The sequence below is a fragment of the Erpetoichthys calabaricus genome, chromosome 15 (genome assembly GCF_900747795.2).
Source record: "Erpetoichthys calabaricus chromosome 15, fErpCal1.3, whole genome shotgun sequence".
Taxonomy (NCBI): domain Eukaryota; kingdom Metazoa; phylum Chordata; class Cladistia; order Polypteriformes; family Polypteridae; genus Erpetoichthys; species Erpetoichthys calabaricus.
This window is the reverse complement of record NC_041408.2, coordinates 64,426,536-64,452,626: the sequence shown is the minus strand read 5'-3', so window position 1 is coordinate 64,452,626 and position 26,091 is coordinate 64,426,536. Positions and strand designations below refer to the sequence as shown.

Below are 26,091 nucleotides of genomic sequence, written 5' to 3'. Positions count from 1 at the left end.
ACCATATTCGCCCCTGCGAAGCGCGGTGATTTTGCTATATATATTAAACTATTTCAACCATTGTATGATCTGCTTCTCGCAACTGAAAGAGGGCACCGTGGCAGAAGTTAGCCGACTTGCGAAGCGCGGTGATTTTGCTATATATATTAAACTATTTCAACCATTGTATGATCTGCTTCTCGCAACTGAAAGAGGGCACCGTGGCAGAAGTTAGCCGACTTGCTCACCAACCACAAGCGTTACCTGGTAGGTAACCACCCATACAATCAGATTGTGAATCAGACTACGAATGCCTGCAATGTAATTACCCCGATGTACATGCTGTCAAATGAACGAACCACACGCCGTGGCACAACGTTAGGGGCTTCGCCTCTACATCCGAGGATCGATTCCCATAAGGGAGTGCAGTGACTGTGTACTCCTGATGAGCCCACAATTATGGCGAAACACGTGTCGCATACTATGCATCTTCAAAGCACGGTGTAAACAGTAAGTTTAAATTGAGTTTATAGAAACGCTCCCGCTGCCGTTTGCAATACCATATTAGATGACTTTGTAACAGAGTTAAAATTGCTGGAGCGATAAATTTTTAACTGCCGGCTCATGTCGCGTGTTCTTGGGTAGGTACACCAAAAAATGTATACATTTATGCATGTAATGGGCAAACAAAACATGTACTATACCCGAAAGCACTACAGTAGTACTCAATGTATCTTTACTTCTTAAATGTTAATGTTTTACTGTTTAATAATTTATACGCTTCTTTTATGTTATTCAGATTCTTTTATCAAAATACCAGTAACAGCGCACTGCACTATAACGTGGAGTGAATACACTTGACATGACCATTCATAGTATTTATCCTCTTTCTCTGTACGTTTACCATTCGTTTGCTCAGAGGTTGATGCACTTGCTGCTTAATGAGCAGCTCTTCACCCTAGCGTCCCACTGCTTCTCTCCTTTCGTCGGCATCTTTTCCCATTAAAACTGATTTTTTTTTAAAACTTATTATGTTTTCTTTAATTTTTCAGTTAAGCTGGCACTTAAGTCTTCAATCTGCCTCAAGAATGATTAGCGAAGGTGGTAGACAATGAAAACGTCAGCCGTACGCATCCGCCACGCACGCACTGGTGCGCGCAGCTGTGAGTTGATTCTACAATAAAATAAAATAAAGATAAAAAGAGTAATAACTTGCAGCACCGCTATTCAATTACACTTGCCTAACGCCTCTCCTAAGGGGAAATACTGTGGGATCTGGGCATCCGTCAAAGCAGCAATCACAAGCCCGATTAGAAAGCGGGAAGCTGTGATTTGTCCTCTCCCTCCCATGTAACAATCACAGCCCGTGTTGCAACGCACTATGTATGTATATGTATATATGTGTATGTGTGTGTATATGTATGTATATATATATATATATATATATATATATATATATATATATATATATATATATATATATGTTCATATGTGTGGGAAAGCGAATAGTAGACGTGACGTAGTATATGTGTACCAAATTTCAAGTCAATAGGTGAAACGGTTTGCGAGCTACAGCTGATTTAAAATCCTGGACAGACAAACGAATAGCCATGGTAGCGTATTATAGAAGAACATTTTACTGTTTAATAATTTATATTTATATGCAATGTGCTTCTTATATATTACTTCATATTCTCATATGATAATGATGTTAATGTTGTTTATATTGATTTCTATGTTATTGTAAGTGCTCTTTATTTGTGGAAAAATAAATTTGGCAATTAAACTTATTTTATACATACATTTTATTTTTTTCTCTTGCACTCACTGAGCGAATCCACTGGGTAATCAGCTATATATATATATATATATATATATATATATATATATAGATAGATAGATATATATATATATAGATATATATATAGATATATGTGTATGTATGTAGATATACAAATATGTATATGTATATATATGTATATATGTGTATGTATGTAGATATACAAATATGTATATGTATATATATGTATATATGTGTATGTATGTAGATATACAAATATGTATATGTATATATATGTATATATGTGTATATATATGTAGATATACAAATATGTATATGTATATATATGTGTCTGCATGTGTGTATATATATATATATATATATATATATATATATATATATATATATATATATATGTATATATGTATATATGTTTATGTATATATATGTTTACATAACCTCTTTAACACAGTACTTCTCCGCTGCGAAGCGCGGGTATTTTGCTAGTTATTAATATATAGCCTTTGTCAGAATGCCTCAAATCTCACAGACTTACCACCGTTTATAAGGTATTGTATGTACTGTATAACTTCTCCCCACCTTCCCTTCTACATCTACAACCTCAGGCCATTAGGTGTAGTAAAAGACAAGCAGGAGTTAAGTTACACTTCAAATAATGTATTATTGATAATATTCATAAATAATAACAATATGCAAAGTACATTTGAATATTGGCAACCATACAACCTGATAAATGTTGATGTGTAGTTTCAGGTGGCACACAGACTTGTTAGTTACTTAAAATGTCTCTAGTTAAAGCATCATTTGTGGTCAGCTTTCTTCAGAACAGGCCACATGCCCATCTCAATAAAGCTGCAGAGCTGTGCTCTTCATTGTGTTGTCCTTTTCAGTTCATGATGTGAGATGGTCTTTTATCAGTTTGGTAAGAGAGAGGGGGTGAGGTAAAGAAAGCAAATTTATAGGTTTTCTGTGCAACCCCTACAGCCAATAGGACGTCATGATACTTTAAGGATTAACTCTTTTAGGGCGGATGTCAACTTTTGTCGACAGGAGGGGTTGAAGGCGAATGTCGACAAAAGTCGACATCCAGGGATAAAGGGCGACAATCAGCTGTTAATGGCGACAAATCTCACTGTCACGTCACAGGCATTCCCTATGTGCTTGGAGGAATGCTAGACTCGTTGACTCGGCAAATAAACATTGCGTGTGCGTGAGTTGCGAAATGTAAACAAAGGCAAGATGGCACCGACATGTGAAAAGGCAGCGAAGCAAGTGCAGAAAAGAAAACACTTGGCAGACATTGTTTTGCGCATTACCGCGGAGTCGGACTCTTGATTTTTCAGAATCGGACTTTATTGGCAGTGATCAGGAGATCGAGCAAGAGAGTTAGAAGCAGGCATCAGCTGATCAGACACCAGCCGATGCCGCGCGAGCGGATCTGCTGCCAGTTGAGTGCCTTCGCGCAGCCGATGCATCTACGGCAAGGTTCGCATGGGATAAATACACATACATTGATCCGTTGAGAGCCGATCTGGCTACCGGAGTTTACAAGACGGCATGGCTTGCTTTTGGACACGACAGATCACCAGCTGCTGTACTTCAGGCTGCTCTCTCCTGATGCTGCTTTTCAGCTACTGTCAGACGAGACAAACAGGTAGGCAGAGATTTTTTTTGAATCGCGGGCTGCGTTTGCATCGCATTCTCGTTTTTCAAAGTGGAAACCCACAACGAAAGACGAGATGAAGCGCGCTGTGGCATTACAAATAGAGATGGGACAGAACTGGTGATATAACTTCAGGGAGCATTGGTCCAAACGTGTTTTGTCCCCTGGTGGCTTAGGTACGTGCTGCTGCAAAGTTTTATTCACTTCTGTAATAAACAGAAGCAAATCCCATGGGGTGAGCCAGGCTATAATGCCATACATAAAGTTCATAAAGTTTCAGAAGATGAAAAGAGGTGACAATACGGTTTTCATGCAGGCAGAAAACTTGGTGGCAGTGGCATGGCACGATGGCAAATGGGTGACTTGTCTCTCTACAGTACACACTAACAATATATGTTAGAAAATGCAGCAACAGACAATTGAAAAATAGGCATCAAAACAACACATATTGTAAGGAGTGCAATGTGGCAATGACTGAAATTGGCTGCTTTGAGCGAGATCAGACTTTGCTGTGTAAAATGTATGTGATATGTATGTGAAATCATAGAGAATTCAGGCTCATACAACATGCAAGACAGTGACATTTGTCAAAAGTAAATATTTTTTGTTGATTTGATATGTTAAACAATTGCTTTGTGTTCTTTTTTAAAAAATGTTAGTTTTTGGAAAAATATTCAGCCCTGGGAGAAAAGAAACAAAAAAAAATTAGCCCTAAAAGAGTTAAGACAGCCATACTTCACACCAATGGGGCAGAGAACGCCTGCCCCCATGATGCTTGTCAGCTAGGTGATTTGGCTTTCCTGTGGGGGTTGACTGAGAGGGTCCTGCAGAGAATAACTTGCCAAACTGGTTTGAGGCCCTTCCCCCAACCTTGTCGTAAAATTACAAAGGGACTCAGTCCTAAAGGGAGGAAGAGGTTCTTAAACCATTGCTGTTGCTATCAATAATGTAACACTAATATTACATTGCTTTGTCTAAGATACAAATAAAATTGTATCAACTTGTATGCAAAATTTCACATCACAACACTCACATATATAGACATATTAATCTATTTTCCATTATATACTCATTATTTAAACTGGCAAAGGTCAAAATAAGCAAAGTCTATAATAATCAGGGTCAGATGATGCTAATTATCACCTCAAAGAGCTGATTTAATTAGGGGCTATTAATTTTTCACACAGTAAATATTTGTTTTGGATAAGTTAGTTCATTAGATAAATAACATAAATTAGAAAAACGTGCACACACACATTATTTATGCATGTTATTTGTCACTCAGATGATCTTTATCTAGTATTAGAAGACATTCAATATTAAACATTTTTAACAATACAGGAACTCAGTAAAGGGAAAAATACTTTTTTCAAGGCACACCATATATGTTTATATACACTGCATGTATAAAAAATGTTTATTTTTTTCCAGTATAGACTTCTGCCCCACATCAAATGTGAACTTGAAAATGTTATACAGTAATCCCTCCTCCATCGCGGGGGTTGCGTTCCAGAGCCACCCGCGAAATAAGAAAATCTGCGAAGTAGAAACCATATGTTTATATGGTTATTTTTATATTGTCATGCTTGGGTCACAGATTTGCACAGAAACACAGGAAGTTGTAGAGAGACAGGAACGTTATTCAAACACTGCAAACAAACATTTGTCTCTTTTTCAAAAGTTTAAACTGTGCTCCATGACAAGACAGAGATGACAGTTCTGTCTCACAATTAAAAGAATGCAAACATATCTTCCTCTTCAAAGGAGTGCGTGTCAGGAGCAGAGACTGTCATAAAGACAGAGGAAAGCAAACAAATCAATAGGGCTGTTTGGCTTTTAAGTATGCGGAGCACCGCGGCACAAAGCTGTTGAAGACGGCAGCTGACACCCCCTACGTCAAGAGCACAGAAAGAGAGAGAGAAAAACAAGCAAGCAAAAATCAATACGTGCCCTTCGAGCTTTTAAGTATGCGAAGCACCGTGCAGTATGTCGCTTCAGGAAGCACCTGAACAAAAGGTAGCAACGTGAAGATAATCTTTCAGCATTTTTAGACGAGCGTCCTTATCGTCTAGGTGTGCGAACAGCCCCCCTGCTCAATCCCCCTACGTCAGGATCAGAGAAAGTCAGCGCAAGAGTGAGAGAAAAGTAAGTTGGGTAGCTTCTCAGCCATCTGCCAATAGCGTCCCTTGTATGAAATCAACTGGGCAAACCAACTGAGGAAGCATGTACCAGAAATTAAAAGACCCATTGTCCGCAGAAATCCGCGAACCAGCAAAAAATCCGCGATATATATTTAAATATGCTTACATATAAAATCCGCGATGGAGTGAAACCGCGAAAGGCGAAGCGCGATATAGCGAGGGATTACTGTATCACATGTTCTGACTCTGTACTGTATTGTTAGTAGTTCATGTATAGTATAATTTGTGTTTTTATTCCCCAAAATTCTGAAACCACAACATTCTGAATTTCCCATTGGGATTAATAAAGTATCTATCTATCTATCTATCTATCTATCTATCTATCTATCTTCTTAATGATACCTAATTAACAATAAATATTGTCAACTGAGGTACTCTGGCACCGTTTTCCCATTGTTTACATTCTTTTCCATGACACTTTTTTTTATTGGACCTGGCAACAGGAAAACTTTGGTGGGTAAAATAACTGAAACCAAGCCTAACATCAAAATATGCCTGTGGCCCAAAACCACGTCTACAATACTTAAAGTAGGCATGTCCAGAAGAATTGGCTTCCTACAGTGATGGCATCCTGTTTTTACACAGCAGTGACCCTCACTATTGACATATGCAAATGGTAATAGTCAGTGTTTTAAAATGCATATTTATTTATGTATAACACAATCAGAAATATAGTAGGATATAGCCTCTGGCTTGAGTCTGACAATATGAGTCTATGCAAATTAAACAATGCAGAAGGTAAAGGTCTTTGTATTAAAATAAAAATGTAAAAAATGCCACCGGAGCTTTGCATGTGTCAAATTTGAGCTTATCTGTCAAAAGACTACTTTAGAATTTTTATAACTTGACTGATCTCATGTAGTTCTTTTTTTCTTTTTGTATTGCCTGCTGGCAACTACGGTAAAAGAGGCCAGATTTACACAGAGGCGTGTTATGTTAGGTCTTGGATGACACTGATAAACCAGATTCTTTATTTTTTTCTTTCCTACTTAAATTTCTCATGTTGGAAGAAAATCTTCAGACCCTGTGCCGATACTGAAGTGTCATAGGAGAGAGTCAGAGATAGTCTCTTAGCTTTGTGAATAATGTGAATAGGTTTTCTGCGGCTTCCAGTAGCTGAATGGGTTTGTAGTCTCTTTATCATTGCAGCTTTTCTGTTGTAGACTTGTTCTCAGATTCCAGAAGTAGCTTTTCAGAATGACATGCTCGTTTACTCTTTGGTATGCAATACATTTACCAGACCATTATTTGGTAACTCTTCATCTTTAAGAACAAAAGAACATTTGTCCCTATCATTACTCCAGGTTAGGTCAGGTTGGGGAGAATGCACTGGTAAAGTACTTTGCCATACTCCCACCACATGACAAAACAGCTTGGGATCCTGGTTGGCAACCCCCCAGGAAGTTGTCCCACACTCTGGAAATGAATATCTATCTGCTGCAGCCAGGTGTTACGTGGGTGTCCCCTTGGCCGAGCCCAGCCACTCAGGTCCCCAACAATGAGGATCTTGTGATTCGGATCACCCTTGGGGAATTACACCACATGGCCATAGTGCCGTAACTGACGTTCCCTTACAATGCAGGTAATGTGCCATATTTGGGACTCCATGAGCAGCCGCTTGTTCGACAAACAAACCAGCGATACCCAAGGATTCTCTGAAGAGACGCAGTACTGAAGGAGCCCAGTCTTTGTTTCAGGTCACTAAATAGCATCCATGTCTTGCAACCATATAGCAAGACAGGAAGCACAAGGACTCAAGATTTTGCTTTTGCAAAGATATCAAGAGTGCCCCACACCTCTTTCCAGAGACCTCATGTCCCCCCCATGCTCTCCCAATCTGTCTACTGACTTCATAGGAAGAGTCTCCAGAGACATGAATGTAACTGCCAAGGTAAGTAAACCTCTCAAAAAGGTCGGCTTTCTCTCCGCTGACAGGCACACTGCCAATGTGCCCAAGATGTCATTAAAGCCTGGATCATGGTTTTTATTCAGGACACTCGCAAGTCTAGACACTCATACTCCTCACTCAGCCCCTCGAGAGACCTGATCAGAGCCTTCATTGACACCATGAAGATCACGGCATTGTCAGCAAAGTTAAGATCAGAGAATGTTTCTTCACCAACAAATGCACTGCAGCTGCTGGACCCCAGGACTCTGCCCAACACCCAGTTGAACAGAGTAGGAGCAAGATCAAACCCCTGATGATCCCCAGAATCAATTGGGAAAAATGCAAAGGTTCTGCCTTCACTCTACACAGCACTCACAGTACCAGTGTATAGGACAGCCATGATATCCAGCAACCTCGAGGGGATCCCGTGAATCTCCGGATGTCCCACAGGGCAGCTCAATCAACTCAGCTGAACACTTTACAAAAATCAAAAAAGGCTACAAAGAAACTCTGCCGATATTTGCATTTGCGCTCCATAAAAACCCTCAGTGCCAGGATGCGGTCAATGGTAAATTTCTTAGGTGTAAAACCAGACTGTTCCTGTCACTGATAGGTGAGTAAGTGATCATGGATCCTACTGAGGACGACCCTAGCAAGGACCTTACCTGGCACCAAGAGCCGTGTTATCCCCCTGTAGTTGTCTCAATTCTGGCAATCATGCTTCCCTTTCCAGATAGGGGCGACAAGTCCTGTTTTCCAGTCACTTGGGATGATGCCCATCTCCCAAATGGAAGCAAAGATTGCTTGCAATGCAAGGAGGAGGACAGCCTTACCACAAGCCTGAAGAAGTTCACTCCGGATACCACAGATCCCTGCAGCCTCCCCTACCCTCAACTGGTTCATCACCTGTGCAATTTCAGTGAGATTGGGTGGTTCACAGTTAATTGGAGGATCAGCCTCAAGAACCGTGGACCCAGAGATATCCAACGTCCTAGCTGGAAGATCAGCTTTAAACAGCTGCTCAAAGTGTTACTGTTTAAAGCTAATTACTCCAACACAAAATGCAATCTCCAGTCTTTAGTATCCTTAGGCCTCTAACAAAGTGAGAACATCAGAGTTTTAAAATGGTGGTGCACTGTCCTCTTCATCCATATTTCTGGAAGTAGTTCTGGAATGAGTCAACCAAGAAAGGCCAAGATAACAAAGTAAAAGCTCTACTGCTTTGGTCATATCATGTGAAGCAGATCGCTAGAGAAGGACCTCATGCTTGGAATGGTCAGTGGCAAAAGAGTAAGTGGCTGCCCAAGAACTCAATGACTAGACACCATCAAGAAAAATATTGGACTGAACATAGCAGAACTGAAAGAAGCTGTGATAAATCAGAAGAATGGAGAGCACTGATCCACAGAGTGACTGAGAGTCGTAGCTGACTGAACAGAAAGAGAGCACTCTGTTTGATGTTATTGAATAGGGAATAAATGCTTTATGTAAGTAGTATTTTGTCAGGATGATTATTCATTTTACTTGAGAACTTGTTACCGAGGTCTGTGACTGCAGAAGATTGATATACAAATATAAACTGAATTTAATTGAATTGAATACTAACAGAAAAAAAAATGCAGACAAAACAACATCACTGCCAGCAGAATATTACTTTAACAGATACAGTATATTAGAAATAGTTGCATTTGACCAGTTATTTATTTGATTCAAGGTATTAGGACCTTTTTGTGTGTCTTCTTCATCTTTAATTTTTGGATGGAATATTGCTTTGGGGCAGTACGGTGGCGCAGTGGTAGCGCTGCTGCCTCGCAGTTAGGAGACCCGGGTTCGCTTCCTGGGTCCACCCTGCGTGGAGTCTGCATGTTCTCCCCGTGTCTGCGTGGGTTTCCTCCGGGCGCTCCGGTTTCCTCCCACAGTCCAAAGACATGCAGGTTAGGTGGATTGGTGATTCTAAATTGGCCCTGGTGTGTGCTTGGTGTGTGGGTGCTTGTGTGTGTCCTGCGGTGGGTTGGCACCCTGCCCGGGATTGGTTCCCTGCCTTGTGCCCTGTGTTGGCTGGGATTGGCTCCAGCAGACCCCCGTGACCCTGTGTTCGGATTCAGCGGGTTGGAAAATGGATGGATGGATATTGCTTTGGTGTTTTTGGTATTTTGACTTATGGTTTTAACTTTGACCCTAAGTAATGTTATCATTTTTGTCTCATTCCTTGGTCCCTGTATAATCTTTCTCTTTCTGCTTTTCCTATTGAAGAAGCAGACTAGGAAACTAAAATGTCCACCCCATTATAGCTGAAACACATTCTCTGGTCTACTCAGTTCTGCCAGTCATGGTATACCGTCTCTTGCAACATTAAGGAGATGTGTTAGACCTGACCCTCAATACTGTTGACAAAATTTAATATCTCTAGTTAGATCGTATCCCTTTTCGTAGACTAGCTATTAAGGCATGTTTTCTCCTGCATATTTCAGCAATGGAAACTTCAATTTCATCAAAATAAACAAATTAATGGTCTTAGGGACATAAAGTTTATATGCAGAAAGTACACAGCAATCATATGAATCTTTAGCAAACATACAAAACTTAACATTTTTGCAATCATAATATTTAATAATGAGTTTAATTAGTTAATATGATTATGGGTAACTGTTTAATGAATTGCTGCATAATTTCACAGCTATTATACATTTTGTGGAATCTTTATCACAAAAAAGTTAATGAGCATATTAAACTGGTCTGGAGTGAGCCCAAGATGGTGGCTGCCATTTGAAGAAAAACAAAATGACAAATACTATGATACTGTAACACAAAATAATAATTAGCACATACTTTGATAACATTTTTTTATTATTAATGTCTAACAATATACATGTTTAAACTGACAGGGAAGTTATTGTCTAAGTTATTGTGTAATATTAAAATGCAAGGAAGCTGGGTAAGCCAGTTGTGGTTCTATGACATTATGAATTACTGGTTCAAATAAGACCATTCGTTAGATGATTTGGTCATCTGTGACAGGTAAAAGGGGGGCTTTTAAGAGTGGGCCAGGTATGCAGAAACACTTTACATTCAATAAGCCTTCCTGAACTACAAGCAAATTTATGACTCTGTGAGTAAAGCAGGTTTGAGAAGTCAGTTTACGATTTAATTACCTGTATATCATTTCTTTCTTGAATGTCTAAAATTACATTTGTGTATCCTTTGAAACTTCAGGATAGGAACATGCCAGTCCACAACTGGACTTGAATTAGGGCGGAGTCTGCCTGACCTAGACGTGTTTCAAGGACGACAAGACTAGACTTAAATTAAGGGCTGAGAGAAAGGCAAAAGGTTTCAGTTTCATTCATGTAGGGGGACATGCTGTCTCTGTCTTTTTTCATCCTGGTTGGAGACCATTTCTACTACCCCAAGCAAATGGCATGCTACATCAAAGACCAAGCCAGACTATAGAATAATAAGACAGACAGCCATCTGGTAGTAAGAATATGGATGCAAGGTGAAAGGCTACTTAATTTGTAATGGTATTGTTCTCACTCTCACATTTTTACTTGGCTTTCATTTGAACACAACTGGAAAAATTGGTTTAATCTATGTATGAATAAATGTGTAATTTGTTTTTCTCCTGCTTGTTCTGGTACTCTTATCTAATTGCCTGATGTCACAGATATAAAAGGTGGTACAGTGATCCCTCGCTATATCGCGCTTCGCCTTTCGCGGCTTCACTCTATCGCGGATTTTATATGTAAGCATATTTAAATATATATCGCGGATTTTTTGCTGGTTCGCGGATTTCTGAGGACAATGGGTCTTTTAATTTCTGGTACATGCTTCCTCAGTTGGTTTGCCCAGTTGATTTCATACAAGGGACGCTATTGGCAGATGGCTGAGAAGCTACCCAACTTACTTTTCTCTCTCTCTCTTGCGCTGACATTCTCTGATCCTGACGTAGGGGGTGTGAGCAGGGGGGCTGTTCGCACACCTAGACGATACGGACGCTCATCTAAAAATGCTGAAAGATTATCTTCACGTTGCTACTTTCTGTGTGCAGCTGCTTCGTGAAGCGACATGCTGCACGGTGCTTCGCATACTTAAAAGCTCAAAGGGCACGTATTGATTTTTCACTGTTTGTGTTTCTCTGTCTCTCTCTCTCTCTCTCCCTGCTACTGACGGAGGGGGTGTGAGCTGCTGCCTTCAACAGCTTTGTACCGGCGGTGCTTCGCATACTTAAAAGCCAAACAGCCCTATTGATTTGTTTGCTTTCTTCTCTGTTTCCTTTGAAGAGGAAGATATGTTTGCAATTTTTTAATTGTGAGACAGAACTGTCATCTCTGTCTTGTCATGGAGCACAGTTTAAACTTTTGAAAAAGAGACAAATGTTTGTTTGCAGTGTTTGAATAACGTTCCTGTCTCTCTACAACCTCCTGTGTTTCTGCTCAAATCTGTGACCCAAGCATGACAATATAAAAATAACCATATAAACATATGGTTTCTACTTCGCGGATTTTCTTATTTCGCGGGTGGCTCTGGAACGCAACCCCCGCGATGGAGGAGGGATTACTGTACACCGTATGAGGGCTAAAGTTGGGGATTTGGGGCATTTTGTTAAGGTCTATGTAATGAAGATTACAAAGGAGAGAATAGAGTCATCCTAGAACTCTACCACGACAAAACAGATAACAATATTTTCATCAGCTTAAAAGAAAGAACAAAAGAATACCTTTGAAAGCTGATTTGTTCACAGCACACAGGACATATCAGGACACATTCTTTTTCCCAACGAATAGAGATGAGAAACGGACATATATTAAATACAATGAAGAGGCAAAAATAAAGAAGTTGTTTGAAAAAGGCATGCAGAGAGGGAGCAGTAAATGACTGTGAAGAGTGTTGAAAAAATTGGCCTTGTGGAGAAAGGGAATCACGATCTGAAAGGTAAATGAATAGACTGTGACTGTTATTCTGTCATTTAGTACTTATTTTCTTCTAGAACATTTTTGAAGACTAAAATGAAATTTGATTGAGTGAAGGCAGGGTTTACTGTGAAAAGTATTCAAAATCTGTCACACTACTGGCTTCATTACTGGGCTGAATTGTTTTTTTTTTTCAAAACACTTGTGGGTATTTATTCTTTGTTTAAAGCTACTGCTCTTTGTTATTGCCAAATTTAACTATAACCTTAACAGTAAGAGGCATTAAAATATTTTAAACTGTCATTAATCCCAATATAATAGCAGCTGATTTACTAAAGTTGTATGCTACCGTGTTTCCCCAAAAATAAGACTTACTCCGAAAAAAAGCCCTAACATGATTATCAGGCTGCTATGTAATATACGCCCTACCCCAAAAATAAGCCCTAGTCAAGATCGTCAGCTGGAAAGTAAAGCACCCAAGGCCAGGTTTAAACTTCACGCGATGCTACGCGTGTGCCCAAGACAACCATTAAATTTCAAGGACTCCTTGCCACAATATCTCTGAAAAGGATGTTTAATGATTATATCCATCAATTTGGGATGCGCCCATTCCAGCAGCATTGGTGCAAGACAGAAACAAAATCCCTGGACGGAGCATCAGCTCATCGCAAGGTAAACACAAGCACACGTATACACTTGGCATCATTGTAGCTTCACCAAATCCCCAAACCTTCATGTCTTTGGATGGAAAACTGAGCCCACTGTGGAAACCCACCAGGAAAACATGCAAACTCCAGGCAGGGAACACAAGGGACGTGACTCCCTGCGAGACAGCAGCGCTACCGCTCTGCCACCGTGCCACCCCTATATGTGTAACTATTAACCATATTCATTATTTTACAATTTATCTGTAAAATGTAACATACATATTTTAATGCATTTCATCATGAAAGTGATATCAAGTATAAATCTAAGAATTCTAAATGCGCAGCGAGCAGGATTATCATAAATGTAATGAATGTGTTCTGTGGGGTGATTGCTGCTGTCAGTTCAGGAGGAAGCTCCAGAAGCGCGTAGCGATTTAACAACTGGGTTGGTTTTAAGATGACGTTTACAATGATCTGCTTTAAAGATAAAGTAAACTACAAGGTTAATGTGGACATTTCGAGGTTAAAGGCGAAATTTTTACTTTAATCACAAAATGGACATTTTCATTATGTCCTTGTTTTATTCCTCTGTGGCTCAAATACGCCAACCGTACATTCTGATGGTATTGTAAAGGTGGGAAAAAAAAAAGACGGCAAAGAAAATGGTATGTGAGACTTTTAAAATGTATCGTGTCATTACTTTGGGGAGTATGCGACGCTTGAATATAAAAGCACCACAAATGCATTTGCATGTCGGAATTTTGTTTCACCACATCGAATCATTCATCAAACGCACAACGATCCTGGAGGATCCTAAAAGCGGCTGGAGTAGCAAGAAATTCAGGCTGGAATTCAGGGTTTGAATGTGGAGAGTTATGATGATATTCCAGAAGAAGATGACATGACTGTATTTGGAAAAATGTATATTGTTGAACATGAATAAATATAAGACATCCCCTGAAAATAAGCCCTAGTGCAACTTTAGGAGCAAAAATTAATATAAGACCCTGTCTTATTTTCGGGGAAACACCATATTTATTTCAGATCAAGCATTCAGGGCCTGAACTTCACGTCTGGCAGAGATGGGGGGGATTACCCCTCCCTAAGGAACAACTAATGAGCCATGTGCCCATGCTAAGTTTATTCACTGATATTTTCTGTTCAGTAACTAAAAAGTAAATGCTGCTTAAAACCACTAATAAAAATTCAAAAATTTGTTTATATCATTGGCACATGAACTAGTGAATACCAAGACAATGAAGGATACTTTGACAGGTTTATAAGATTTGTTGTGGTGAAATTTATGTTTGCATCAGTATATGGGGAAAGCATTAGCTGGTTAATACCATTTACTGAAGACTAATTATTTAATACATTGTCAAGCTGAATAAGAGCCACAAATGCCACAAATAACACAAATGTTCTAATTTTAAAATTATCTTCCTACTTTTTTTAGATGTGTTTCAACGTTAAGGCTACCTTTGAAAAAATTAAACCTGTGAATTGAAAAGTTAATACTTTTTTCTCTGAATTCCTATAAAACAGTCTTTATTCTATTGTTTTTGAGGTGCCTCACGTAACGGGTCAGACTGTTCTGGCTTATTCCTCTGTGCTAATCCCAGAATTAGCCATCGAATTAATTGATCGTTACTGCAGTAATTACTCCTAGCGGAGATTGCATCCCATTTGCTTGAATACCTTTTAATTATGTATCGTATGTGCTTTTTAGTACATTCATTAAATGTTTATTGTTTTGGCTTCACACACCCAATGAACAACAAAAATGTATTCTTTGTTAATTTGTTTTCATTAATAGCCCCTCTAACTGCACATCTCTGTGACTATGCATTTTCATTAATGCATTACACGTCGTATCACGAAAGAGATATGTCTTGTGCTTCAAAGCCTTACAAGCTGAGCCACATGAATGTCTGACTAATGTGGACCTGTTAAAACACTAACCAAACATACTATAATGTGGTTGAATGCACTCATTGATGGATGGTGATGTTAATATTTTAAACTGTTAAGCCAATTTTCCCCACTTTGGTCTCAGCCAAGCTGAAGCTGGCAGATAGTAGCCTGGGGCCAGCTGGTCTTGGAGGGTCTGGGATGACCAGTGGAGATACTGGCCTGCTTTGTGGCCATATTTTAGAGACCTCACACCCATTTTGCTGTGTTTAGAACTCAATTTCACAACACGTGCATGTATGTATCAAATATATGACACTATAAGTGAAAACGATTGCAAATGACTGCTGATTACTTAAAAAACATACACAAATCATGAACTTGTATTTTCCAACAAATTCCATAATGGGATAAAGGTGAAAATAATGAAAGACTTTTTTGCCTTAAAAGTACGGCATGAATGTCCTGTTTTATTAAATTAAACCATGCCACACTTGAAGCCCTGACATTCACAAATAAAAGCTCTCTAAAAAAGCACACAACGCTATACACCAGCATTCTAATCATAACATTGCTTGGTCAAACCAGAATGTCAAAAAATGTACAAATATTTATAAGTGAAAATAATGCAAAGGTAGAGCTGAATTCCAAAACAAAAGTAAATAACTGAACCTTTTAAACCCCTAGGACTATGATATGCCTCTAAAGAAAGGGAATTTTAATGCAAATGGTTGTAGCAGAGGCACACTTACTAATTTATATCTCATTTCAATGATGATTCAATTTTATTGTCAGATTCAGCTCATAATCACTGGTTATTCTGTAAAGTCTACTATGAAGTTCTGCGTCTTTATGTATCTTATGTACATTTCTTACTTGTTCACAGCATTACGTCTAATAGAAATTAGATTATGATTGGCTTTTCCTATGCTGTGGAAAGTGAATCTCCAGTCAGGGGTGGACTTATATTTTGGGGGCCCTGAAGCATGAACTGTAATGGTGGGCCCATAGCCACCAACAGCAAGGTCTGGGTAACCACTGTTCTCTTCTTCAAAGGTGTTGTTCCAGGACAGATCGCCATATTTGTTTTAATTTTTAGGGATTTTAAAAGCTTCTCATGCAGTAGACTCACAAAATTTTTAAGCAATGTGGACTAAAGTTGGGTCTGGGGCCACTCCAGGATTAAGAACCCTGACGTTTAAGCTTCATTAGTTTCATAGTAGATCCACCCATGGCTTCAGCGTGATACACCTAAGTGACAATTTTGTGACCTACAGGGGAGAAATACCAAGGAGCCAGTCTATTGTTCCACACATTATTTCTGGGGTACAGGTTACCAGAGATGATTCAACAGGTACTATCCACAGGTATCTCTTTGCCTATAAATACTTTTGGAAATATTCTCTGATTTTTTTTGCAGTGCTCTGTATAATATATTTCTTATAAAGTAGAACAATAGAACAGTTATGATGAGAACAGCTTGCCAATATATTCACCAAGATTCTCCAAAAAGTGAAGACTAGAGGGTCCCTGCAGTCCTATACTCTACCATGCTACTTGATAAATTATTCTATGAGTCTTTGATTTTTTTCTTGTGCTTAGTATGTCCTTACATACTAGAAAGAAATTGTCTCGGTAATACACACTACAGTACTCTATGGATTTTTCCCCAAATTCTAATAGCTATAATTTTAATTTTGTAAGTCCTAATATAGTAAGGTTATATAGACAGTAGACTGTAAAATGGCAAACATTCATGTTAAAATGTGTTATAATATGTAATGTGTACAGAGAAATTCTTATCTTCATGTCTAATCAGTATGCAACACATTGCCACTATCAGTGCCATTGGAAATCTGTAAGGACGTTAAAAAATGCATACTGTGCAATTATAAAGTTTTAAAAGATTTCTAATCATTCAACACAAGCAACTATTCATTCAATTATTTTGTGACCCCAAATTATAGAAGTGTTTCTAGTCAGTATTCTGCAGTTGGAAAAATAGGATCTGCAGAAAAAATATGGTGTTTGTTATAGATAGATAGATAGATAGATAGATAGATAGATAGATAGATAGATAGATAGATAGATAGATAGATAGATAGATAGATAGATAGATAGATAGATAGATAGATAGATAGATAGATAGATAGATAGATAGATAGATAGATAGATAGATAGATAGATAGATAGATAGATAGATACTTTATTAATCCCAAAGGGAAATTCACATACTCCAGCAGCAGCATACTGATAAAAAACAATATTAAATTAAAGAGTGATAGCAATGCAGGTATACAGACAGACAATAACTTTGCATAATGTTAACGTTTACCCCCCCGGGTGGAACTGAAGAGTCGCATAGTTTGGGGGAGGAACGATCTCCTCAGTCTGTCAGTGGAGTAGGACAGTGACAGCGGTCTGTCGCTGAAGCTGCTCCTCTGTCTGGAGATGACACTGTTTAGTGGATGCAGTGGATTCTCCATTATTGACAGGAGCCTGCTGATAGATAGATAGATAGATAGATAGATAGATAGATAGATAGATAGATAGATAGATAGATAGATAGATAGATAGATAGATAGATAGATAGATAGATAGATAGATAGATAGATAGATAGATAGATAGATCTTTATTTCTCCCCGGGGTAAATTTGACATTACTTTAGTTATTGTTGGAAGAATTCATTTTAAGTAACAGCTGGGATCACTATACTAATTCCCTTAAAAATTAAAAAACTTCAATAATGCCGTCTCTTAATTTCTGTTTGCTTAAACTGAAAGGTTCAACTGCTTCAGTCTCTTCTCATAACTCATACCTCTCAGACCCCACATCAGCCTAGATGTTCTCCTCTGGACTTTCCCCAGTACTGCCAGGTCTTTTTTTTATTTTGGAGACGTAGCACTTTTTTGTTTCACGGGCCTGTGCCTTCATTCAGCTCAGTCAGTCTGACAAACTATCATCCATAAATCCATTCATGTTCAAACATACTTAGTCTGCCTCATTGTGAGTGATGTGCCTGATATCTGATGTACTATAACATCAGATGATTAATGTGATAAACTTGCATTTTGCATTCTTAGATTACAAAATGCTAGCCACTGTGGAAAGAAAGAACAGCTGCTTCACTTACAATTGGAGCACAATGAAAACCACACATTGAACTTAAGTGTGCCTGACTATATCAACTTAGATTAAACGCTAGTAAACAAAAATCACCTAATTTTATTTTTCAATGAAGCCCACACCAACAAACACCCCAAGGCTCTGAGCTGGATATGCAATACAGAAAATGGGAGTTTGGTTTCAACAGCACATGCCCTTCACAAGCTTTATGTAATGTGTGTAGGTCTGATAGATGGGGTGACACTCCAAAGGTGGCGATGAAGGCTTTTGCGCCCCTGTTGACTCCTAGAGCTGATTTCAAGAAATTAACTACAGAGAGCACATTCTCTTTCCAGCAACTCACTGTCTGAGCAAAACAGTTACAAGCTGGAGGCTGCATCAGTCACATTTCACTCAATATTGTGGAAAGAGGTTCTCAGAAGACTAAATGCTATGTTGAATTTAAAAATATCATTGAAATGACTTTTAAATTGCTCATGATTTGCGCTCACACATATAACATAAATGCCACTTTGTGTGCGCATTTGCCTTGACAGTAGTGGGCTGTTATTTGTCAGTTGCTGAAGCTGTGAAAAATGTGTGAAGTCACCTTTTTTCAGTTTGTTTTTAAAAAACAACAGCTTGGCCATGAATACATGTAAAGGAAATCATTTTGATTCTGTGGTTGTCTCATCCTTGCGATGCAAGATTAAAATGACGAGTTAAGCCTATCAAAACTACAAAGTTCAGTTTAAATTAGGGATTTGTGAACATGCTTTTTTGCTAATTTTTCCTCTCCAAAACATTACCAATGCACCATGTAGTACTTCAGTTCTGATCTTCTACAAAGAATGAGGACATTCCTGCACAAAATCGGGTCCAAGTGATGTCTATCATAATCTCCAAGGAATATTCCAAATTGCCAGTGATTAAAGGTATGGATTGGGCAGGAATGCCAGCTTTCACCAAACTTCAAGGAAAAAGCATTTAAAACATGCCACCTTCTGTTTCTTTGGCAGATACAGCTAAGTAGTTTGAAAATTTGAGCCTTGAAGGATTTGTCAAGCTCAAATAGCCACAGCTTCAAAATCAGTCAGTATTTAACAATGGTATATGAACAATGTCGTTATCATTATGGGGCCATGATGGAGTCAACAATTACCCTAAACGGCCCATATTTGGAATGTGAAAGGAAAACTGGCGTAACATAACACACTTTATCCAATTCATTGGAGCAGGAAGGGACAGAAAATATCCCAGCAGAACTGACTGCAAGACACAAAGTGAGCTCTGAGGAAAGTACTAGTCCAACACACACACACATACACATACACAAAGGGACCACTTCAGTAACCTTTAAGTTACTGGAGGTATGGGGAAAAACCCAGGAGAATATACAGAAAAGGAAAGTAACCAGACCGGAAGTAGAATACTGGTCTGCTAACCACTGTGCTAATATTGTAAGACCCTGAATAACTATATTCATTCATCAATCAGTTTATCTATTTTCTAACATGTAGGGAAAGCAACTCACTGTCCAGCAGATTGGCTCCAGCAGACCCCTGTGACCCTGTGTTTGGATTCAGCGGGTTGGAAAATGGATGGATGGATGGATAACATTTAGGGGATGGATTAAAGTATGATTATTAGAGCACTAATTCAAAAATAATGCATTTAAATAGAAATTCCTTCCAAATCCTAGCGACTAAAAACTCATGACTCAGAAGAACAATGCAACCATGTTAACTGTGAGTGTATGGTGTGGTGCCCGGCGGGCATCCATGCCCGGCCGGGACGCCTAGGAGGAGTGGAGGAGGGCTTGTGCCTCCTCCAGGACACGAGGGGGCGTCCTCCCTGGTGGCTTTGGGGACCACAGGTACGGAGCTTGGAAGCTCAGCCCTGTAGGGGCCTGTGGTCACCGCCAGGGGGCGCCCCAATGCCTTGGGAGTGTTGGCCCTCAGTACTTCCGCCACACTGGGAAGTGCTGGGGGGAAGAAACTTGAGAGCACCCGGTGGACTTCCGGCAACACCTTGGGAGCTTCCGCCACACAGGGGTGTGGCTACGGAGGCCCTAATGATGCACCTGGAGCCCATCCGGGGCACATAAAAGGGGCCGCCTCCCTCCAGTCAGGGCGAGAGTCGGGAGGAAGAAGACAAAGCGTGTTGGAGAGGAGTGGAGGCGGACCAGAGAGAGAGAAAGGCATTGTGTTGTGGCCAAGGACTTGAAAGGGTGAATGGTGCTTTGGCACTGGATTGTGCACTTTTATTGTAAATATTAATGTATAATAAACGTGTGTTGGGTGACATGAACGTGTCTGCCTGTCTGTGTCCGAGCCAGTCTTCACAATGGCGCCCAACGTGGGGCCCTCTGTCTGTTCCAAGACGGGGACCCCAAAATAAATATTTTGTGGATGGCTCGGCGCAGCAGGTGCGCCCACACACGCGCCACGGGAGCGGCGCATGCACAACCCCGCGGGAGCGATTCACCTCACGGCCCGCCACCGGTCCCTTAAATGGCCATGTTCTCCTGGTGCGGGGAGAAAAACAGGGACGTTGCCGGAGTGCAGCGGGCTCCAGCAGGCACACTGTCGCCGACGACGGCCGGTTCGGCAGCGCGGTGAGGACGGCGAGACAGGAAGGCGAGTCCCAGGAGGTGAGTACCCTGCCCAATGGCGATAGGCCCCGTGGGGGCAAGTTTACCATTTGTGCTGCAGGCAGGGACTACCTGGGACTGCGTCAGTGGCAACGGAAGGCCGTGCCTCAGGCTGTCGACGGCGCAGAGGTGGCAGTAGGCAGTGCCACGAGAGAGGAGCCGTTGCAGCTCGAGAAGCAGCCGGCGCTGCTGGAAACCAGGAAGGCACGTCGCCGCATCAGGAGACAAGGAAACAGAGCCAAAATGGCCGCGGACCGGAAGCCGCTCCCAGAGACTGGTCCGGGATTGGGCGATGTGTCTGACGTGTCCGCCAATGATTGGATGGAGGTGAGCACACAGAATGTCAATCCCGGGCTGAGAAAGGACCCGACGGGGCCGGTGGGAAGGCCCCTCAGAGAGCAGCCGGCGGATATGCCTGACAGACAGGTAAGGCAACTGCCGACTGACTCTCTGTGCTTGCCAGCGGCTCTGCGTGAGCTGGAGGAATGCCTACAGCCCGCAGAGTCGCTTTTACAGGTGATGCGCGTCCTCCGTAGAGGATTGAAGGAGCTGGAGGTGAAAGCGGCCGCGTCCGTGATGACGCTGCGACAGTGGGCGGATCGGCGTGGCGCTGGAGGCTTCAGCCGGAGGGACGCAGCGGAGACGGTAAGTGGAACCGCCCCCGTACAAAGAAAGGGAGATCCTACTGATGGGGACTGTGATTACAATGATCAGGACCATGTCGGTAGGTCTCCAACAGCGGATGCCGCGGTGCAGGCTGCGCGCATGGTGAGGGGAGTAAAAGCAAGAGAGCAGGGCGGACAGGGGCTGACAAGTGCCCTGGGTCCTAGTGCCCGACGCCCCGAGCCCGCGGCAGTCTCCCGTCGCTCTGCATGGACGCAGACGGGAACGAGGCTGCACGTTTGTCATGCGCAGACTCAAACCGTCAAGGCGTCCAAGAGGGAAAGGAGGGATCGAGGGCTGAGTGCCAATTCCTCCAACAGGAAAGGATGTGCTGCTGGGTGCGCACGTCCTGTGAAGGGCCACTCCCCTGAGCCAGTGGAAGGGAGAGAAAAGCAGGCGGTCCCGTCAGCCAGAGGGACACGCAACCCGTGGAAAAGGTTCCGAACAGGCAAGTTCCGGGGTCCTTGTAAAAGGGGGGAGTGCTGCCAGTGCGTGGCACAGAGTGACGCCAGGGAAGGGTGTCCAGGCAGCGGCTCTGCCCCTGTGTTTCTGTGTGTTGCAGGATTGGGCCCGGGACTAGCAGTAGGACCTGCTTCGTGGGAAGCCGACTCTCATCAGATGGACCGTCTGGCCGGACGACATTTCGCTGGCGATGGGGCAGCCTCTCAACCAGCGGAGGCTGCGAAGGCACGAGCGGCACTAAACAGCGGGGCGAGGAGATCTCGGAGGGGGTGCTGAAGAAGAGAGTTCCAGGGTGCCGGATTGGACCCTGGACGAAGAGTAGGACCCACTTCGGGGTCGAGCCGCCCTAACGGGGTGTGTCGCTCAGAGCAACGGGTCTTCGCTGGCGATGGGGCAATGTGGTGCCCGGCGGGCATCCATGCCCGGCCGGGATGCCTAGGAGGAGTGGAGGAGGGCTTGTGCCTCCTCCAGGACACGAGGGGGCGTCCTCCCTGGTGGCTTTGGGGACCACGGGTACGGAGCTTGGAAGCTCAGCCCTGTAGAGGCCCGTGGTCACCGCCAGGGGGCGCCCCAATGCCTTGGGAGTGTTGGCCCTCAGTACTTCCGCCACACCGGGAAGTGCTGGGGGGAAGAAACTTGAGAGCACCCGGTGGACTTCCGGCAACACCTTGGGAGCTTCTGCCACACAGGGGTGTGGCTACGGAGGCCCTAATGATGCACCTGGAGCCCATCCGGGGCACATAAAAGGGGCCGCCTCCCTCCAGTCAGGGCGAGAGTCGGGAGGAAGAAGACAAAGCGTGTTGGAGAGGAGTGGAGGCGGACCAGAGAGAGAGAAAGGCATTGTGTTGTGGCCAAGGACTTGAAAGGGTGAATGGTGCTTTGGCACTGGATTGTGCACTTTTATTGTAAATATTAATGTATAATAAACGTGTGTTGGGTGACATGAACGTGTCTGCCTGTCTGTGTCCGAGCCAGTCTTCACAATGGTACAAATACCACAGTGAGACCAATAAAAAGAACAACTGGGAAAATCAATGGAACCCACGGACAGATGGAGGACTGCATATACAGAGTCTAGGAGACGAATGTAGAAGTGCAGCATGAGACTAATGGCTCTTCTGTACTGAGTCATACATGAAGTGCTGTAAAGTAAATGGAGTATTCATTCTAAGCTCAGCAAAAAAAGGCAGTTTACTATCATTACTTGAAATGTTCTTTAATTTCTTTGTTTTTCCACACGCAAAAATGCTTTTCCTAGATGCATGCTAAAATGTGTACAGTTGCCATTTAAATTTTTCACTAATTGACTAACAATGCTATTATTGTTTTAAAATGTGATCATAATATACATTTCTTCAGGGTTATACTGGTTATAAGCAGAATGATTGGGTGTCATTTTGAGGAACTGACAATCCAGCCATTCTTAGTAAGCAGGGCATTTACAGCACAAAAAAAAAAAGCGGAGAGCTAAAAAATTTTCTCTGATGGAAAATTCATTTTTAATTTTATTTGTAATAGTATCAACCAGCATAACAAAAATGTCAAAGGCTCTAAATTAGATAAGGATGCTTAGTGCACATTCGGTGAGATCACATAGAGTATATGAAGAAAACAGAAGGTAATGTCTTTAGATAGATAGATAGATAGATAGATAGATAGATAGATAGATAGATAGATAGATAGATAGATAGATAGATAGATAGATAGATAGATAGATAGATAGATAGATAGATAGATAGATAGATAGATAGATTTTATTTGTAATAGTATCAACTAGCATGACACAAAATGTCAAATGCTCTAAATTAGATACGGATTCTTAGGGTGTCCTTCAGCACATTCAGGGAGATCACATACAGTACAAGAAGAAAAGAGAAGGAAATTTATTTAACTAGATAGATAGATAGATAGATAGATAGATAGATAGATAGATAGATAGATAGATAGATAGATAGATAGATAGATAGATAGATAGATAGATAGATAGATAGATAGATAGATAGATAGATAGATAGTAGTAGTAGTAATAGAAGCTCAATAAATATAGATACTTTACAGCAAAAAACCACAACAAACCCACTCAAACATAAACAAGAATTACAAAAAAAGAGTTTCAGGCAACTAGTTACAAAATTATAAATTGAAAGTTGCTTTTAATCAGCACTTTCTCTTCCCCTGCATTCCATATTGCCAGTCAACATTAAATTCCATCTTAAGGTGTGTGGCCGCCAGGGGGCACTCCAACTCCCCAAATACCCAACACAAAGGCTCGAACAAAAGTATAAAAGGAATGAAACAGTGTTTATTGTGGGAAACTCTTCTTATTAAGTGTTTCCCACATCAACATACAGCACCCTGAGATTATGTCTTCTTCTTCTCTCTCTCACTCACTCTCTGTCACAGCTTCCTTACTCCCAATTCTGGCTCTCTGAGTTATGGCAGGCAGCTCCCCAGAGGTTCTTCCGGTGTTCCCAAGGCTTGGCCCAGGAGCACTTCTGGGTAAGGTTGGAGCCCCATGAAGTAGGGCTCCCCAGTCCCCAAAGCACCCCTGGGAGCACCCACAGAACCCAACAGGGCTGAGTCAAAGAACTCCAATTCCCATGGTTCCCTTGGGGAATCCATGGCACCACCACAACCCAGTGGGTTTGCTATCTGGCGGTCAGGGGAAGTTAATGACCTAAGTATGCTATCTCCCCCAGTCTTTGCCCGCTGAGGGCATCTCGGCCAGTCTGTGCTCCTGGCCATCCCTCACAGGTGGCTTTGGATTTTTCAGACTTTGGCTCAATTCACTATTTCTTGAAGTTATGACAAAAGAGGAAAGTCATGACTATAATGCAAAAATATGAAAATGGTAACACACATGACAGCAGAGAAAAAGAAGTACTGTCGACTCTAACGTATATTTTTAAAATAAAGAACTGGAAATTAATTACTACAGATTTCTGTGTTTATAAAAGTAAGATATTTAGATATACAGCAGTTGTGCTTGAAACGTTATTGGAACATTAACTGTTATAACAAATAGATGGGGAGGGAGATGAAAAGTGATACAGCATCTTGACAATATTTTCTTATGTTAGTGCTGCTAAATGTTTGGACACAGATTCAGCATCATGTGTTTGCAGTTTAAACTTAAGGAGTTATGCTTTGTTTTTTTGTTTTTTTTCATCAATAAATCAACAAATAATCTTCAGACAGGAATGTTCTAGCTCCATGACTCAGTTCGACAAGACTAAAAGACGGAGATGCCTCACTATAATAATAAAGCTCTACATGCTCTGTGTTGAACCCAAAGTGACAAATAATTTCTATTTCTAGTCTGGAGCAGTGAGCCCACTCTGTACTGCTAAATATTTCTCAGACTCACAAGAAAACTTCAGTGTTGCTGCCTACCCATCCACCCCAGCCGCTGTCTGCAGTGATTCGATTATAAATATGAGTCTGTGTCACTGCCTTTCTCCTGTTTTGGAACCATGAGTTGTTTGTGAGATTTCTCATTACTATTTGGCTTCTGATGAAAACGTTTAAGCCAAATATCCTCAATCAGAAAGTGACCTGAACATTAAGAAATGTCTAAATGACAGATAAAAAAATATATACAGGTATATGCAAATATTCCTTAAAATGAATGTCATAGTGGTTAAACTTTGAGATTATACAATATGTTTCCAAGCAGAAATCATAATTCAGCTTTACAGGAAAATTCATACCCTTGTCAACGTTAGTGCTCCTTCCTTGCATCTGTTGCATCGAACTCTCAGTTTTCCTGGTTTCACAGCCCTGCACGGTGATTTGCAATAAATATAAAAGCGACTAGATTGTCCAGAATCTGTTAAAAGCAGAAAAGAAAAAGAACAACACAATAAACTGGGATCTTGTTACAACATCACAATATTATAGCTATATTAATGCATTCCCCCCATCTAATTTTCAAGGTCAGGGAGCCAGAACTCTTTGAGTGCAAGTCAATGCTCATTTAGTTCATTTCACTAAAGTCCCACTCAGAAACATACAATCACTGACATTGTGTCGTTTCTCTTTCAGATTCATGTTTTATGTCTCTTTTGTTAAATTTTGAGTCTTTGATTTGTGATGTTTATGTGCATTATTCTTTGCTTTAGATTTTGTTTATCTGTGTAACCTGCCTGTGTTGTAGTCCATGTGTTTTGTGGGTGGTCCCCCAAGAGGCAGAGCCACCTGCCAGTCA

The 26,091-nt window shown here is 41.2% G+C and overlaps 1 protein-coding gene across 1 annotated transcript in view; it reads right to left on the bottom strand.

Moving 5' to 3' along the window:
• Nucleotides 1-26,091, bottom strand: part of prkn (parkin RBR E3 ubiquitin protein ligase) — a 1,136,346-nt gene that overhangs the window by 597,389 nt on the left and 512,866 nt on the right. Inside the window, exon 4 of the mRNA XM_028821112.2 lies at nucleotides 25,595-25,713. Coding sequence (XP_028676945.1) covers nucleotides 25,595-25,713 — 119 coding nt within the window. The remainder of the gene's footprint in view (nucleotides 1-25,594; nucleotides 25,714-26,091) is intronic.